The sequence below is a fragment of the Anas platyrhynchos genome, chromosome 10, assembly GCF_047663525.1.
Source record: "Anas platyrhynchos isolate ZD024472 breed Pekin duck chromosome 10, IASCAAS_PekinDuck_T2T, whole genome shotgun sequence".
Lineage (NCBI taxonomy): Eukaryota > Metazoa > Chordata > Aves > Anseriformes > Anatidae > Anas > Anas platyrhynchos.
This window is the reverse complement of record NC_092596.1, coordinates 15,625,059-15,643,416: the sequence shown is the minus strand read 5'-3', so window position 1 is coordinate 15,643,416 and position 18,358 is coordinate 15,625,059. Positions and strand designations below refer to the sequence as shown.

The following is an 18,358-nucleotide window of genomic DNA, read 5'->3' as shown; positions in this document are numbered from 1 at the left end:
CTAGCTTAAGGAAATACCAAGGACTTAATTTCTCAGTGAAGCAGGTGGCTCTGATACTCTTGTGTATAATGTAACAGAGGAGTACTGAAATGTTTTCCAGCAGAAAAGGGGAAAGCAAGTTTTAATGTTCTGAGCTTTTTTGTTTTTACTGTCAGCTAATTTATACTGGCTACTTGAAAACCATTTTTTTGAGGACTGGAAGACTGCAGACCACTGAAGTGTGCATTATTTTACTAGGAAGCTTCCCAGAATTTGAACTCCTGTTATAATCGCTTGGTTTCAGTCTATTGTAAAACTAGCCTTTCGATTTACCCTTCCAGAACAGTATTTAATTGGTAACTGTGAGTCTGTTACATACGCTCTTCAGAATAGAGCTCCTGACAAATGGAAGCAGTCCTGGTAGGCTAAGAGGCACTAACTCCATGCTTTCAGGCCTTTTGAGAGAGAACTAGAGGTAGGTTTTTAACAATGACTGTAATCATGGGGGCAGTAGCCCATGGAAGATGCTTTTTTGTGTAGTCTGGACATCCACAAACATGGATGTGGACATTATCAGCAGTAGGGACCTGCTCCCAGTTGTGGCTGTAGTGACAGCAGTAGGAGGAGAACAGCCTTTTAGGCAGGTGTCATTGCCTCAGCATCCAGGCACTGTGTGTAATGCCAAATGATGCTTGGAGCTGCTGCTCTGGGTGAAGGTGTTTGGGCCACGGGCAGGAGAGAGAGAGCAGTGCTGCTGCTGAATTGACAAAGTCCATGTGAGCCCAGGGGTCATTAACCTGTCAGCTCTGGCATGGAGCTGGCATGTTTTCACCAGTGCTTTTGTGTGTTTTTTGGACATTGGTGCCAGCTGTCTCCTTGCTCCCTCCTTGTGCTGGCACAACTCCTTGTCACTGCTGCGTGTCACCTGCAGCCTCTTCCTTGTCCCCTTTTCCTTTGGTCCTGGTTGGGGATTGCTGCATACAGAGCTGCCTTCTTACAGCTCAACCGAACAGGAGAGAAGTTGATTCCCTGGTGTTGGATTACTCTAATTGCTGAAGCTCCTGATGTGCTCCTGATATAGCTTCCAATATGCCATAGTACTTGTAGGCAGCCTGCTGTCTCTTTGGTGCTATTTTAAACTGCAGATGTTTTACTTGAATGCAATTTATAAGCAGTGTATTAATGATTCTGTATTCTTCGGAGAACTATTTTTTCTTGTTACATGCACGAACAGCTATACTAATAAAGCTTGTTTTTTTTTTATATAAATAGCACTGAAGACTTCTAAGCTTGTGTAAGCATGCTGAAGCTTGATTTTTGTTATATGGTGTTGAAATATGTTGAATAATAATTTTGTAAAACATTTTTAAAGTATGCTGACAAAGGACATTATGTAATTGAAGTTAACGAGCATGATAGCATCACTTTTGGTGGGTAAGACTTTTTCACTGAGTGCAATTAGTAAATTTCTGTTAGTATAATACCTGTTCTGTTACCTAGTGTTGTATTTCAGCAGTTGACAACTAATTGCTTCCTTTCTGACACTGGGTTTTTCAAAATGCAGTACCTTGATTGACTGCAATAAATTGGTAACTTCTGTTGTATGTTCTGTAGGGTAAGAACAGCGGTTTCTTTTGTGTATGGACTTATTTTTTTTCTTTGAAAATGTTTGTGTATAATTCCAGTTTGTAGCTGGAAAATAGTGATGATTCTACTTGTTAATTATTGATTATCAGGGGGTGTTTTATAATGATAATGCCACTTCCAGGTAATGGAACTATGGTACCTGTTGTTTTAAAAAAACAAAAACTTTTTATCATGAAAATTTCCTGCATGAAACTATTCTACATCTTACCTTCAGATAAAAATGCCTTTATAGACATAGATCTCTCTATATTTAGAATGAAAGTCTCTTACATATCATCTCTTATACAGAGATTAAAACCATTCTATGTGTAAGGGTATAGTTCAATGTCAAATTGAGTCAGCTGCTGCCAAAAGGGAAAATACTGCTTTCTTCATCTGCTCCTTATATGGCTGCTAAGTGCATGCCTGAGAAGGTGCAACTGGCACCAGGTGAGTGGGATTATCTTGCTTATCTCACAGAAAACCGTTATATGTAATGGACAGTGGTTTTCCCTTGGACAGCGGTTTTCTGTTGAATTGTGCAGCTAGTTGGCTTGTTAAATTGGGCACAAGTTCGGTGACTACTAGTTAGGTCAGACTAAGTGTAATGTGGAACCGCATGCTTAATTAATGTTCCCAGGCTAGAGTTTAGCCACTTGCTCCACATTTGTTTGTCTAGTGTTTTTCAGCAGTTCTGTTAAGTTATGGGTTTAATTTTCATTCTTTACTGTGCTAGAGGAAGCTTGTATGGCCTGCAATTACTCTAGCTCAGGCTAAATCACAGCATCTTCTTGATTTATAATTTCTGAGCATCATTTGCAAACACCTTGCCTTCTATAAAAAAGACAAGTTTGATAAAGTCTGTCCTCTGACCTAGGGACTGTATTGACACTCCATGCTGTACATCCTCATGTGTTTATCCACTAGGAATGCATGGGTTTGTTCATTCAATGGCTTCTTAGACTGTGCCCTTTGTTTTTCACTCTTTGATGTGTCTTGTCTCACTAATTTGCTGTTGCATCAGTAATCAGTTCTTTAGATAAGTAACCTACAGAAGCCCTATCATCTATGGAACTTGAAAATTTCAAAGCCTTCTAACAGATGTTAGAAATAACAAATAACCTGGCGTGGTCATTGTAATTGATATGCACATAAGCAATCCGATTAAAGACCACGTCAAAAAAATGTCATTTTGGCCTCACCAAGGAGGTATTTGGAGAGATGACTAAACCATCTGTGGTGTATACTTGCCCAAGATGAGGCCAACTTCTTTTATTTCTTGGAGTTAATTTGGTCATAACCATAAAACTTTCTGAAGACAAGGAACACCATTCTTTTGATAAATTGACACAGTTATGTAATGTATTTCTCATCAGAGAAACCTCTGCTTTGTGCACAGGATCGTAAAATAATGAACAAGACTGCATTATCCCTTCAAATTGTGTTAACCGTTCTTCAGATCCTACTGGACTTTACAAATAACTATTTCTGTGTACATTTGTAGGATAGCAATTCAGATGTATGTGGTACCTTTTGAATGTTTATTATGATGAGGGATAGATAAAACATATCCTGTTTTAATCAGCAGACTTTAATGGAGAAAAGCCTGGGGTTTATTTGAAAGAAGTGGATGTCCTAAAGTGCAGTAACAGCAGAGGTTAAGAACCACATTATTCTACCAGCTGCTGTTGCATCAGTGGGAGGGAGCAGTGAGTTAGATACCATTAAATAATTCACTTTGATGCTGTTATAGTACATTTAAAGTGTTGCAAAGCACACAGTGTAGGTTTGCACACAATGTAGGTTTATGCCTACAAATGCTATGTGTGGATTCCTTCCACTAAATATCTAGTCTGCTTTAAGAAAATCAATTTTTTGACTAAATCCGAAATTAGCATTGCATGTGATTTTTCTCCCGGAAGTCAAAATGATATTTATAATGGTACAGAACACTTGGATGGGAGAGGATGATTTGCAGAAGTTTGTTTTTCATGATAAGTAAACTGATCTGTTTCAAATCAGGTTTACAATTTTGGGACTGTATATAACAATACTTATTGACATCTGTATTAAAAATATTAATTCCAGCACAGGAAGTTCTGCTTGGGGCCGTGAAGGAATAGTAAATCTAAAGAAATCCATAATTCCCTCTGCTACTACTTTTCTTCATGTTCACTTATGCCTAGCAATGCAAAATATTCAGAAAAACAAAAATAAAAATGTGGCTTTAGTCAGGAGTGTTGCATAGTTATGTTTTCCAGTGCTTGCTGCTAAACAATGTCAGAAAATGTAAATATTACAGCTTTGCCACTCTATCTTCAAGTAGAAGCGTGGTTTCAAACTGGAAGATAGGCTGTAGTCTTTCATTCTGATTAATAGATGTAAGATACCATACCCTTGAGACGTTAAAAAAAATAATCTAACAAGACTGTCACTTTTTGATCAACTATATTAGATCTTAAAAATGGAACTCATTAAAATTTTGGCCTGCTCTGTGCAAATTAATGTGATTGTTTTGCACATAAATAATTTGAGCTGTTTCTCTCTCCCTTAAAATAAAAGGTGGCTTTAATGAGTCACAGCTTCCATCTTAGTAAATTGTTCATAGGATAGACAGGCTCAGGAACAACTGGGTTAAACCAAGAGATTATTTGAAAAAATCTAGGTCATGCGCTCTCTCAGTTCACTTGATTAGTTTTCATAATTCATCCTTGTTTCTAATGTGAAAAGCAGTGTTATACGTGCAAACAAGAAGCAATTTTCTTTCTTTTATGTTCCTTTCTCTCTAATTCTACTGTAGAAAATTAGTAAAATGGGAAAAAGTCATATTTTGAATGTTAAGAACAAATATTGATTTGTTTTGTGAAAATCTGTAGGATCTGAGTGACACAATGCTATTTATGGATGCCTGTCTGTGACTCTGCGTCAATTCTTTTCTGTTTGACTACAGGTGCATGAAGAACAGAGAAGATATTTCCGCTTATCAGAGATGATGTGGAGAGACTCTTTGTGAGTAACTGTGTGTTTCCTAAGAAGTCCAAAATAATAATGTAGGAATAATTTCACCCCCGCCCCCCCTTATATAGAATAACTGACATTTGATTAAATTTTTCTTTTGTTTCTGAAAAACTGTGAATACAGATCCCTTCATGGAAAGCATTGACAAAGTTGAACGTTGAAACAAAGAGCTGGAAGACTGAGCAGTAGAATATGAATAGTTTCATAAATGATTAACCACAATGCCCAACTTTTCTACAGAAAGTCTACCAAAGACTTTTACTGTTATCTACTGAATGCATTCTAGACATCAGTAAGAACTTGCGATGTTTGGTCTGTGGGTAACCTTCAAGTAGGGTTAACTAGGTACTTACTCAAGTTCTATAATGCTTACAGAGGGGCTATTAATACTATTGTCTTTGTCTAATTTGGATTTTCATAGATACAGTTTTGTGATTTTTGTAGTTTAGTAACTAACAAAAAAAATAAGTGTGTGTGGGGGGGAATTGGTGCTTTATTTCCTCATTTTGGGATGTGAGATTCATCTTATGCAAATAGTGGGTAGTATTCTGTCATGTTTTGAGTCAAGAGGAAATTTTGCTTCAGGATAACCATGGCTTCTAGTCATCTTCACCTTGGCTTTTTCAAGCACTTCTGCACTTGCCAGTTCAGGAAGGATGCTGGAATATTTCTTGCTTAACAATGTCCTGGCAAGGTGCTGCATTCTTCGTGAAGCAGCAGGAGAAATCCTTCTGCTGATCCACCAGGCTTATAAAAGAGAGACAGTGCTGATTGAATTTTTGTGACCTTTAGACCACTCTTTTGGCCAAAGTCCATAAGGATGTTGCCACTGTTGGCTATGAGTAGTGATAATATGGAATATTATTTGATAAAATTACTTTTAATAGTAATAAATACTTTAATAAAACTGTTACTGTGATGCCTTTTGCAGGTAGTCAGTGTAGTGGATTACCTGATTCATCAGCCATGGTGCACGTTCTCATTGTTTTCACATTCTGGTCAGGGCTCAAGCAGAGTCCCTTGGGCAGATATCATGGGCAGAGCTTCTTACTGCTGCTCTTTGAACTGTTCAGTTCTGCCTCGGTGATGATTTGGCAGTCCAACCTCTGATCTGGTAAATCAGGTAGCAATTGCTCAGCAGTCTGTTGCTTCATTAGGCTTGTGTGATCATTCAGTGGATGATACTGTTCTTAAGATTGCCTATGTTTAAATTTTCCAAACCTAACAACAGATACTCCTGCTGTTGATAATGAGAACGAAGGGATGCAACTAAAGACTCCATTTGGTACATGCTCTCTACATTCAACTTTCTAGGTTTCTTCCTTAGGACAAAAGAGATTTTCCGTAACTATAAGTCTTTACTCTTTTAAAAAATAAGTTCACCTTTCTAGACTGTTTAAAGGTGAATGAGGGAGGTAGAAGTCATGTGGCTGTCAGGTCTGTACAGGCCTGAATAAGTTTAATTGAAGTGTTTTACACAGGTACAGTTTTATTTGTTCTCCAACTGGGTGTCACTGTATAGAGCTTTGAAAATCTACAGTTGAGAAATTTATTAGGTTTTTAATAACAGTAATTCATTATGAGTTATTTTAATTATTATCATGTTAGTAAAATTGGAACTGAATTGCTCACACTTCTAACAAGAAATATAGCTGTGGTGTAAGTGTTCCAAATATCAGTCTTCATACCTTAAATTAATGTTTTCTTAGCGATGCCGTAGTTACTGATGGAATACCAAATTTATTTTTTGAACAGATATTGACTATTTCAGTGTCATATTTTTCAGAAAAGGATCTGTGGAAAAATACACGGCAGTTATCTTGTGGGGTTAGCATTTAATTTGTACAGATGGTTGCAGTTAAGGACCTTTTAGCTGCATAGCAGTCAGCTTTTCACTGTCTTCAGCATATGGTTGGGTCAGGTTGTGCTCTGATATTTAAGAGAGCGGATAAGGCTTACAGCCAATGACACCCACCGTGAATAGTGTTTCTGGATTTGCCTACGTTAAGACTCCTCTGTGTCAGCATTAGTAGCTTCAATAACAGGTAATAAATAACTGGCTAGTTTCTTTAATTCTTATGGGATTGTTGCAAGAGTGAATTTGTAAGATGTAATGGGATAGCTTGTGAATTGAATAGAGTTTAATCCTTGTTGCAGGGTGGAGGTGCAGGAACTGGGCTCTTTTTCCAGTTCTGCATGATCATAACCTTGGCTTTAACCTCTGTGCAGCAGTATCTCTTTCTGTGATTGATACTTACTTGTACAAAGTTTGTGGGATGCATAATGCAAATTGTTATTTACTTTTTATTGTTGTTGTGAGTATTACTCTGCAGTTTTCAGTGTGCAGGATTTTTGGTTAACAGTGAAAAAATGTTTTACCTTTGAGTGCTCAAGCAGCAAGCTTTAAAGGGCATGAAATGCATACTGCAACTTGAGTTAAAATGTCTTTGACAATTGAGAATGTACAATAAGATTTTTCATTTAGTGGTATTGACTTCTACATTCATGAACTTCAAAAATACTAATTCATAAGTATATTGGATAATAATGAAATTGTAGAAAGTGTCTTTGAGCAAAATACAGAGATGTCTACTCCTGTCCTACGTTGATTTTACTCCTTGAGCCTGACAGGCTGAATGAGGGTGCCTTGTTCTATTTGACATCTGTCCATGTCAAAGTAAGTCTAATTTGTACAATAGTAATGGGTACTTGAGCTGTGCCCTTGGTAATCAGTAGATTAGGGGTGTATGTGACAAGCTGGGTGCTGAAGGGACATGCTGTATCTAAGCTATTCAGTTTCCTAGTGAATGGACTAGTATGTTCCATTGGCCTTCCCTGATCTTAGTAACCACGCAAACCTTTATGCTCTCAAAATAACTGACAGTCAGCAGATGGTTTGTTACTGTGATTATTTTTTTCACTGCTAGTGAGAGAGAGTTGTTCTGTTGTCTTACTGGTCATAATACAGGTTTTTCTTCTACTTGTATAATATTTGCTGGGTTACTTCTCTGTGCTTTTGTTTTTTTTTTAAATGCAGCACTCATCTAATCAAACTTTTGTTGTGGGAATCTTCACCAACATGGATTTATTAAGTGTAGATGTTGATGAATGAGCTTTAATATGCTGAAGTCATGATCATAGGTGACTTGTACTGGAGAAAGGTGAGATACAAGTCCTCTACACAACACTTAAAATATGATAACTCTGTAGGGGCTAAAACATTTTAATAATGCTTTTAAATCAATTCAGTATTTTGGGGGCAGCTTGATAATATTTTGAGTCATGTTGCTATAAATGTGAGATAGAATTTTGTCCATTATGCACATTCAGGCATGAAGCAATAGTTCAGCTAACTTACAATTCAAAATAATACCTTATTTAAAGCAATACTTTGACATAGAACTCACTTGCAAAAATACTGCTTTCTGCTACTTCAGTTTCAGTGCAGTGAGTTGAAACTGTCCTTGCACAGTGCCCTGACCTGGTGTTACACGTAGCCACTTCTAGAAACAGGAGAGTTTCAGTCTCCTGCCCCATTTACATGAAAGATGTGATGCTGTGTTACTAGGTGGCTTTTTCACCCTTGGTAATCTTCAGGTAAAAGCTGATTTTGGCAGTAAAATAAGGACGTTGAAGAATGGGAGGGAAGAGGGCATGAGGAAGCCCTTCTGCCTGCTTTGGGGCTTGTTAGGTGAATATGAACTAGGTAGTCACCAGCTTGGTTCTTCACAGCTTCCTTTCCAAAACCTGAAATACAGCCTGAAATGGTAGATGTTGAAAGACACAGTATCTCCAGATTTCCACTACAGTCTGGAGAGACATTCCTGTGGTGGCTACTGGATGTGAAATATTGGGGAAGAGCTCTTGGTCTTTTCTCTTGATGAGGCCATCAGCTGCACTGCTGTAGCAGGCAGGCCTGAGGTGTTAGTTTAAATGCAGGGGTTTAAGTCTGTGGAAGTGTTGTCTTCAAAGTCATGAGTGTGGAAAGAGTAGCTGATTATTTCTAGAGTTTACCTGAAATGAATGTATGAAGAGAAGGGAGATGTCTGATGATATGTGGCTGACACAATTGGTTCTATGATTCTAGTGAACTGGAGTTTGGGTAAAAGTGTGTGCTCTGAGCTTTTTTATTTTTTGGAAGTCCAGCTATTGTCCTACAAGTCACTTGAATGTATAAGCTGACAGGTCTGTTTTTAAATATTAGTTGCATAGATGTTTCTGTAAAATGCCACTCCATGTTTGTCTTGAAATTTAATGATGACTTTGCTGTTGTCAGACTTGTTGCTCTTGGACTTCAAATTATGAAGCCTGTAACTGCCAGACATGAATTGACTTCAGAGCCAAGATCCGTTAGGGCACAGATGCCGGTCTGCTTAGGCAATGAAATAATCCTGTTTTAGCTCAGGAGTACAGAAGCATGATTGTGCTCCTGCAAATGTTATGCAGGGATTGAAGTTGCTGAATGGTTTTGTGATTATAGGTTTGATAGCATTAAGACTGTATAAAGGTTGTTTTCCCATGTAACAGCTCTAGAGGCTTATTTCGCTGTCTTTACAATGTCATGTTAAATGTTGCTGTAGCTATGCAGTGAAATTGCTTGTGTGCAGACATCCTTCTGGACAATTTTGGGACACATTTTAAGATTTTCAAACTTTATAATACGCATGCTGGTAATATTTCCATTTTGCTTGCATCCTGCATGTTGGAGTGTGTTTTTTTTTTTACAAGCTAAATGTTTACATGGCTTTAATAATGCTTGTCTGTTATACAAGCAGGTTTTACAGTAGAATGGTTTACATAAAAACAAGAATTACTCACACTGATTTTAAATATGACTTTGTAATATGGAGTTCAGTGTAGTGGATCCTGTCCCATTAAACAGTCTCATTTCCTTCTTTAGTATATGTAGCTTACCTGAAACTGCTGTTTGTAAATGGTATTTCAGGAAGTGTGAATTGATCCAGAATATGATAATGTCTGAATTCTAATGAACTACCAGGTGTGATGTGAAATGGGTTATTTTTTCAATAACAGAAGCTTCCTTATATTGTAGGCCTTAGTTTCACACTTTTTTTTTTAATAATGATCTTTTGCCTCAAGGAGACAAAATTTAATAGCTTTGGAAAGAATACATTGATCTTTTAAAAAATGTAGTGACAAACACTGTTGTAGCATCATTGCAATTAAAGGGAAATCCATGGGGAATGTTTTCTGAAGGTGTGTCTTGTACCCTTTTAGTGCTTGCTCATCAGCATCCATGAATCAACAGATGTTGCAGCTGGGAATACGTAGCTGGATCAGAACAGCCTCAGAAAAGCTTGGGTCAGTGCTGTCACTGTGCTACCAGAGTGCTTGGCAGTCAGTTTGCCTACTGTCATATTTAAAAAGACTGAAGAAACAAACTTTTCTTGAAGCATATTTCTCATTTTTAAAATTTAGCCAGGTGAATGACTCCCTCTGTGACAAATACAGATCTTTTATTCATTTGAATTTAATGATTCTGTGCTTTTAATTTTTTGAAGATGCTATGGAAAGTACAGTTCAGTAATTAATTTGCAGAAACAGTCTTTAGGTAATAATTGTTTGCTTATTCATCTGACCAGCGTTACTAGTATACGAATGTAAATCAGAACATCTTTCATGGAAAGTTCGTATAACTCGAGTACAAAATAAGATCACGTGCAGGTGGAGATCTGTCGAAAATCAAGTGAGTCAAATAGTTGCAATATATCACCACTCTGACCAATGTTCAGTGCTATTATGCATTACTGCTGTGCCTATTTTGGAGGAATTATCGCTGCTTTATTTTAAGGCACCTTTGTGTATAAGGGGTCACATGAAAGAAAACAGAGGTGCTCGTTGGACAGTTTGCCAAAGGTTGATTGAATTAAGGGGAACAAATGTTGTGAATACAGCAAGGCTGAGCCCTTAAGGGCATTAAAAAGCAGCTTTTCATGCTTAATGTGGTGAGAGAGGTAGGTGTATTGGATGGATGCACTATAATAACATGGCTGAAGGGACAAGGCAGGAAAACATTTCAGCAGAATTTCAAAGGCTTAAGAAAACTGGAGTTTGCCTGAAACGAGAAATATCTTTGTGAAAGATGAATTTTACCTGTGTAAGTAATGAGGGAGAATGTTGAAAATATTGTACAAATACTTCTGAAAAAAATAGTATATATTTGACAGCAATTCTTTATACAGACAGCATGCACTAGTAGAAGATGGCTTGTTCAGTTTATTCTGATTTGGTAGTGTAAATTGATGTCATTTACAGTAGTAACTGCATTTGAGACTTTTGGTAGTATGCATAAGTTCTTTAGAGAAACAGGACCCTTCATGTTTCTTATACCTACAGTTCCTTGCCTAGTACTTCAGGCAAGATGAAAAGGATTAATGTAGACTATCCAAAGACTCAAAGTGATATATAAGTAGAGAAGAAAGATTATTTTAATAAGTATTGTCATATTCACTCATGGATTTATAATATTCCAATGTCTGAGGATTGAGTTCAACTTTGAATTTCATTTTCATTCTTGATGCTTTTTTTGGCAAAGAGAACTACTAATAAAATTCAGTGATTTTTATACAGAATATTTTCCTTTTCTGGAATGCTTTGTGGTGGCAAAAGTGGCAATGTTGATTTCCATTGGGAAGTAATTTATTCAGTCCTTAACATCCTTTCAAGAAATATTTTATTGAAATAAAGGAGGAAAAATAAAAGCATGCTTCTGAAGGGAGTACCTCCATCTTTTTTATAACTACATTTTAGATATTGGAAGCCTGTGATTAGGTCGCATCGAGCCCACTGCTCCCCCCCCCCCCCCCAGTTGGACAAAGATGAGCAAATAAGTGAACAATTCCATTCTGTCATTTCATTTACTCTGTGCTTCAAATTAGAGATTATAGGATTACTGAGAAGTCTACCTTGGAAAGAACCTCAGGAGATCATCTGGTCCAACTTTCTCCAGAAAGCAGGGACTCAGATAGTTATCCAGGGCCCCATGGAGCCAAGTCTCAAATATTTCCAGTGAGGGAGTGTGCAGTTTCTCTAGTAAACCTATTCCAAAGTTTATTTGCTCTTAGTGTGAAGAATTTTTTTTATCTTGTGCACATTGCCTGTTGTGCTGCTACTGTGCATCCTAAGTTGTTCTAAGTTCCTCTTTCTCCCTTAAATATCTTTAAGGAAGTCTGGGATTAGATCCCCTGAGCCTTCCATTCTTGAGACTCAAAATTAGGCCCAAGTCTGATAATGTTTCTGTTCATACTTTAAAAGTTAAGGAGCAGCAAAATTTTGGTGCAGTGAAGCTTTGGTCCTTGCATTAAAACTGAATGCTATATTGGCTGCTAAATGTTCTCCTTGTGTTCATAAGGTACCAGTGAGTAGAAGACACTTCAATCAGAAATCAGCAGCCTGGGTTACATCCTGTCTTTACAAGCAGAAGAGGACTAACCGAAGTTTGTGGTAGTTAAGGGAATAGTAGAAATGCAGGCATCATAGTTGAGCAGTATATTCGCACAGAAATAATCTGTATGTGCTAGGTCTATGGACATTTTTATGTTGTTACGGCTTTTGTCCTTTAAACTTTAACTGAAGAATCTGAAGCAACTAAGTTGTTTTTTTTTCTGCTGTTGGTTTTGATGGTCTTTACATTTCTTCAAAAATACTCTTTCAAAAGTGTATTGTGGGGGACTGCACACAGATGCTGTTGTGCCTCAATAAATTTCAGAACGTCTCGACTGCTTTGTGGTTTTCTGTAATTTATTTTTCTTCAAAGAAAAAGGCTCATTTTCTCATCAAAAAAATAGATGGACTCCACAGAACTTGGGCAGTATTGGCTGCAAACTTCGTTTCTTCTACCATATGAGGCACACTTTAGGATGTCTGCTCTCATCTAAGATTACATGTTGCATTTTATCTCCTTTGGTCAACAGGGCAGTTACTAACCTCAGCGGCATGGATCATTCTGTGCTCAGAGGCGAGGTGTCAGCAGTGCTTCATGACAGGTATGTGGCAAGTGGCTAAGTTCCTGGAGAGACGTCAACATTGTTTTTCTCAGAGTGGCAGCCTGAGAACTTTTTCCTTACCTGAAAAATTGAGGAAGTCTGGAAGAGCTAGGTATCAAGTGCCTTTAGAAGCAAAAGGACTTAGGACTTAATTTGTTTGTCTAATAATGGACTACATGATTTTTAAACAACATATAGGAAAAAGTCTTACTTTCAACATTTCTCTAATTCACGACTTCCATGGATTTTTCTGATTTAGTTGATCCAGCTGCCATTGCATCAGCTTTTAGATTTTTAAAGGCCAGTTTTACAGTAAGTAGGGAAAAACTTATTTGTGAAAACTGTCAGAGTATGCTAAAAACATTTCTGATAAGACTGAAAAGAGACTTCTGTCTTAAAATATACTGACTTCAGCCATTCTGTCTTTTTTCATTATACTTGCAATTTATTCTTTTCATGCTTGTTCTTATTTAGAAAGAAAGTTTTAAGGTAAGGATTTGAGATGCTTATCTTTTCCTGGAAGAAATTCCAGCAAGCTTCCTTTAATGTCTTCCATTTTGAAATACAGTTCATAATAAAGGAACAACTACATTTGAAAAGCATACTGCAGGATTAATGAAGGCTGTTGAGGGAAACAACTCAGTTTCTCAGACAGTATTCTTCTATAGCCTGGTGACTACCAGTTCCATAAATAGACACACTGAAATCTGAAGTCCAGATATCAGTATAATTTCAGCAGGTAACAAGTCTTAACAGCTGAAACTGTTGCACTGTTGAAGTGCAGAAGTACATCTGTCACAGAAAACTTTCAGCTATAGCCAGTACAGTTCTGCCTCATTACAATATTGTACATATTTTTATACCTGACTTACATGACACTACTGAAATGACTCTTCATGATACTTCTAGTATCTTGCAAGTCTCTTTCTGTCTTCCCAAGTTTTCCATTGTTTTGCATTCCAAATGTTTTCAGCATGTAGCTGTCCTTTTCCAAATTCCAGATTTACTTTCATTTCTGTGTTCTGCTTTACTTGCTCAGACTGAGTCATACCTGACAACCAGGTAGGTGGAAGTGTATCAGCCAAGGATCTGTAAGGAAACTTCATATGAAATAGTTGTGTTAAATCTTCAGATGCTCTCAGTCTACTCATGTTGTCTCAAAGAGTACAGAGGTCGTGTATCAACAAGTCAGCAAGTTCCTCAATACCCCATCTGGACAAGGATAGCGAAGCTGTGTTTGCAGTTGCTTAAATGTAAATTGACATGATTTGAGTGAGTCAAAGCAATGTGGGAGTAAAGCAGAACATAAGAACTAAAAGCAGAGGAGTTTGTAAAGCTGTTTTCTCCACAGCATTGTTGGCTGTTGTCTGGGTTCCTCTTAGCTTTCTCAGTGATGTTTTCTTCCTTCTTGCTCAGTTTCCCCGGTGATTAGACAGACAATACAATTATGTTCACTTCTGATTTTAGATAACTAAAGCTGGGCCCGTGTAGTAAAATATATAGAAGTCTCACTTGGATTTTGCTCACAGGCTTTGCCAGGACATCACTGGTCTGTCATTATAGAAGCGAATAACCTTTTCATTGCTGCTCTTTAGTGGGGTGTGGCAAAGATACTGGCCAACATGGAGTACTTCTATGATGCATACTGGTTTTATCTGAAGTTAGTCTAGCCATCTCTATGCTATACATCGTTTTAGATTAATGAGGAGTGCTGTTTGAGAACAGGAATGTCCTTGTTCTCTGGACAGTTAAAAGTATTGGGTTATAAGACAATTTACAGTGTAGAACCTGGGGGCAAAGGGAGGGAGAAGGAGGGTGAATGAGCTGAATCATATTATTGGAATTTGCTGTTAGAAAGAATTTATTATATGTTTGACAACTGAAAGGCAAGGCTCAATAATTGTACATAATTTTACTTTTTCCAAATGGAATACGTGCCCTTTGGATGGTGTATCTCTTTTCCCAGAAGATGACTTTTCTGCAGCAAAATGTTGGTGGTTTGCTTATGTTTCTGCTTCAGTTAAGGAATCAAACAGAAAAAGGTATGTTTATGCATGTTGTTGCTTGATTCAGGATACGAGCCAGAACACAAATTTGCAGAAATCTTATGTGAAGCACTGAAGAAAATATACTGTTCAGTAATGGTGTTTTGTGTAAAACGTGTGGTGTCCAGTCATTGCTGTAACTCTTGGTTTCCCCAAATAGGCTTATTATTTAATGGGCAGTTTCTAATTTGCTGTTTACAAAGACTTTTATAGCAAATGTTCATCTTATCTTGAGCTACTAGATGTGTTTTACTTCAAGCTCAGTACTAACTCTATTGAATAAATATCTGACTTATTGCCCTGTCTTCCTTCCTTCCTTCCTAATTGGACTGCTATATCCTGTGCTTTTGGATTTGTAGTAGTGCGTGGCTGGCTCAGCAGAGATTTCCCAGGTGTCTCCAGAATTAATCTTGCCTTCTTTTCATGCTTCCAGTATATGCTATTCAAAGGCCTTAAAAGCTTCGTCTTTCAGGGATTTTAAGTCATAAAAGTACTGAGTTCATTTGAAATTGCCTTTGAATTATTAGGCACCAGCACTGCTTTCAGTGTGAGGTTTGAAATTTAGAATTCCAAGTGAGTGAAAAAGTGCTTTGCTAAACTAGAAAAATGCATCTAGTTAGTATTAGTTATAAATGTCTGTAAACACATGGGCAGGGAGGAATAATTCAGGCATGACTGCTATCAGTGCTTGCTTTTTGAAAAATATTTTAGCACTTCATGTGGGATCATAGCACTGCATTTTGTAGATAATACTTCAGAATATATGCAGCAATACTTTGTTCAGGGGGCTGCAGTCACATTATGCCTGGCCACAGTTATCCATGTTGAGTCTTCTGAGGATTTATTCTGCAGTCTTGGTGTATTATTTCTGTGATTCTTGCAAGATCATTTGGGTACACTGTTGTTGCAGCCTGACTTCCAGTGGTGTTTTTGATTAAAGTAATGTTTCCTACTTCTCACACTGTGTATATCTTGCTTTGTGTGGTCAAAATGATAATTACATAATTTATGCTCAGGGACCTTCCAGATCAGAAGTAAATGTTCTATAGTTCTGTTGTTTTTTTTTTTAATTACTTTTCACAGTTGCTTCTCTTTGAATTTTTGCATAGTGAGAAGAAATGGTTACTGAAAAGCTGAGAGCTTGGTAGCTGAAGCATGTGTTGTGTGAAGAGTTTCCTCTGTTTTGTTTTTTTTTTTTTTTTTCACCAGACATCTGCTAGTTTCATATGAGCTTCCTATTTTGTGCTACAGAGTTGGTGAATAATTACTGTGTTCACCTTTGTCATGTTTTTGACACTTCATACTGTTACTGTATCTTCTCATCTGTCTTCCATGCTGTTAAGTCCAGTCTACGTGGTGTATCTTGCACAGAAACCACTTCACGTGTTTGCTTGTCCTTTTCATTCTGCCTTTTCCAGTACCTCTGATGTATCTATTGAGATGGGGACAAAGAGCAGACTAGCTTGTATCTCAAACGAGGTATTGTGGGTGAATGACTAGAAAGGAAGGTGGTACAGGTGAGGGATTCTGAGGCAGGGCACAAGCTGGTCCAAGCTAATGGTGATGTATGAATAAATCAAAGCTTTAAAAAAGTCACATTCTGCATCTTACCTGAAGTGAATTTTCTGAGTATTCTTTTTTGTTTTCCTATTCAAGAAATGGAAATTTATAAAAAAATACAAAAATATTAAAAAAAAATATTAGTATTTGTCTTATAGAGCAGTTCTTAAGAATGCCAGAAGGTGGCATAACTGATTTTCCTAAAGCTGTTTTAATTGTGAGAAATACACAATATATAGGATGCTACTAAGCTCATTTTAAAGCTGTTTGTTAAAATTTGAGCTAAGAAAGGTTAGATCACTTTAGCCCTTAAAGTTTAGGGGAACTTTAAAACTATATGCATTTTGTTCTTCCTTAAAACGTGAAAACTCTGGTGGGATTTGTGCTGGCTTTTATAGCTAATGTTTTTGAAGTTAAAGTAGTTAAAATAGTTAAACTGAAGCATAGGATGGAAAGGAGTTGTCCATTATATATAGTAAAATTTTTTCCTAAGCTGTTCTGTAGAATCCTGTTGTCTTACGAACAAATTGTTTAAACGTCTTCACCAATTTGCAAGAAAAGATCAATTCCTGCCTGTTTTAAGCTTTTCAGGTTAACTAATGTTATGCAAGAATAAATTAGCAATGAGGTAACTTACAGCTTCATGCAATATCAACTCTTAACTATGTGCAGATTTATATGTATACCAATGTTAGGTTTTAGAAGCAGTAAATAGAAAGTGTATGTTTAAAAAAGACCACTAAATATTTGAATGGAAGTCTGTTTTCAGCTTAGTACATGTTTTGTTCTGTCAAACTTGAAACTTCATCTTTGCACGGCGTTACTGTGCATTACTAAATGAAGGCATTAGATAGATGATGCTCTCACTACTAGTAAGAGAAGCCTATCTCTGGAGCAGCTGTGGTGTAGATCAAAACTAGTGAAATATATCTTAAAGTAAGGTATTGTTTCCATTCAAAGATCTAGGCGAACCTGTTGACAGAATGAGTATATTGGATATAATTGGCAAGGTTTTGGTGGTGCAGGTACATGGGTGCCCTGTCTGGGATGAGGCAGTGACTGCTCTGTGCCAAACACAAGTGGCGGTGTTTTCGCAGCAGAACCTGGTTCATCTGAATAGTTAAATGAACTGGTGTGTACCAACCTAACACAAAACTTTTGAAGTATTGACATTCGAGGTGTTTTTTCTTTGCTCCAGCTCCCTCTGGCAGACAAACACCTGAATTACAACTGCTTCGAGTTTATATTTCAGAGAAAGGCGACTCTTAGCTCAAAGTTATTGCAGTTGTTTGGTGTTGTGTGTGTCTACATCTAAAGAGAATTTCAGCTGTGAGAATGCAGATGACTGCAGCTGCAGAAGGTGCTGAAATGCAAATATTTGTCATTTAGCAACAGCTGACTTCTGTACTATCTTTTTGTGCATCATGGCTGTGCAATGCCATTTCACCTCAAGGACCTGTATATACCGTGCTTATGTATTGATTTTTTTCTCTAACGTGATCTCTCCTGAGCATGCTGTGATTCTCTAGAGCAGCACAAATAAGAGATGTGGTTTTGGCATAGAAGTGTTCTTTACAGAATTGTTAGCTATTTTTTCCCCCTGACAGCTTCTATATCGGCAGGGAAGAGGTGCACAGGGTTGCTGTTACTAGCTGTCATCTGGGCTGGATCCTTAGACTCTCCTCCATGCAGTTTCTGGAAGCACTGAGCTTTAATTTTCATTAGGGATTAGATGTTGTTGCACATCTGAAGTTCATTGTAGAAGTCTTCTGTGATACTCCTGAATATTCACTATTCACTCCTGATTATGTTATGACATAAAGATTTATAATCAGGAGACTTTAAACTACTGGTTTGATTACTTCATAGTCTTTGAAAATCCAAATAAGGTTAGCATTCCATGAATCTTTGTAAAAACAGCTGGTGCTTAGATAGGTTTTGCTGTGTACACTTTTTTTATGCAGTATGCTCTATCTTGATCCTAAATTATCTAGATAGTTATGTTCTCATCAAACATTGATATTATAACTGCAAAGTTGTTCTGGTCTGCTAAGTGAATATCCTAAAACTGTCATTTTAAATCTGCTTCTGGAAATGCAATCATAGTTTGTACATTTTCCTACT

At 37.2% G+C, this 18,358-nt stretch overlaps 1 protein-coding gene across 4 annotated transcripts in view; it reads left to right on the top strand.

Moving 5' to 3' along the window:
- The window catches only part of KLHL13 (kelch like family member 13), a 75,441-nt gene that overhangs the window by 11,970 nt on the left and 45,113 nt on the right, over positions 1 to 18,358 (top strand). For 2 of the 4 annotated variants that reach the window (XM_027464942.3, XM_027464943.3), the window contains exon 3: positions 4,556 to 4,614. The exons of 1 other annotated variant lie outside the window; for it this stretch is intronic. In XM_027464942.3, coding sequence (XP_027320743.1) covers positions 4,556 to 4,614 — 59 coding nt within the window. Of the gene's footprint in view, positions 1 to 4,555; positions 4,615 to 12,557; positions 12,630 to 18,358 lie in introns of all 4 variants that reach the window. One more of the 4 variants, XM_038184311.2, reaches the window with a different exon arrangement.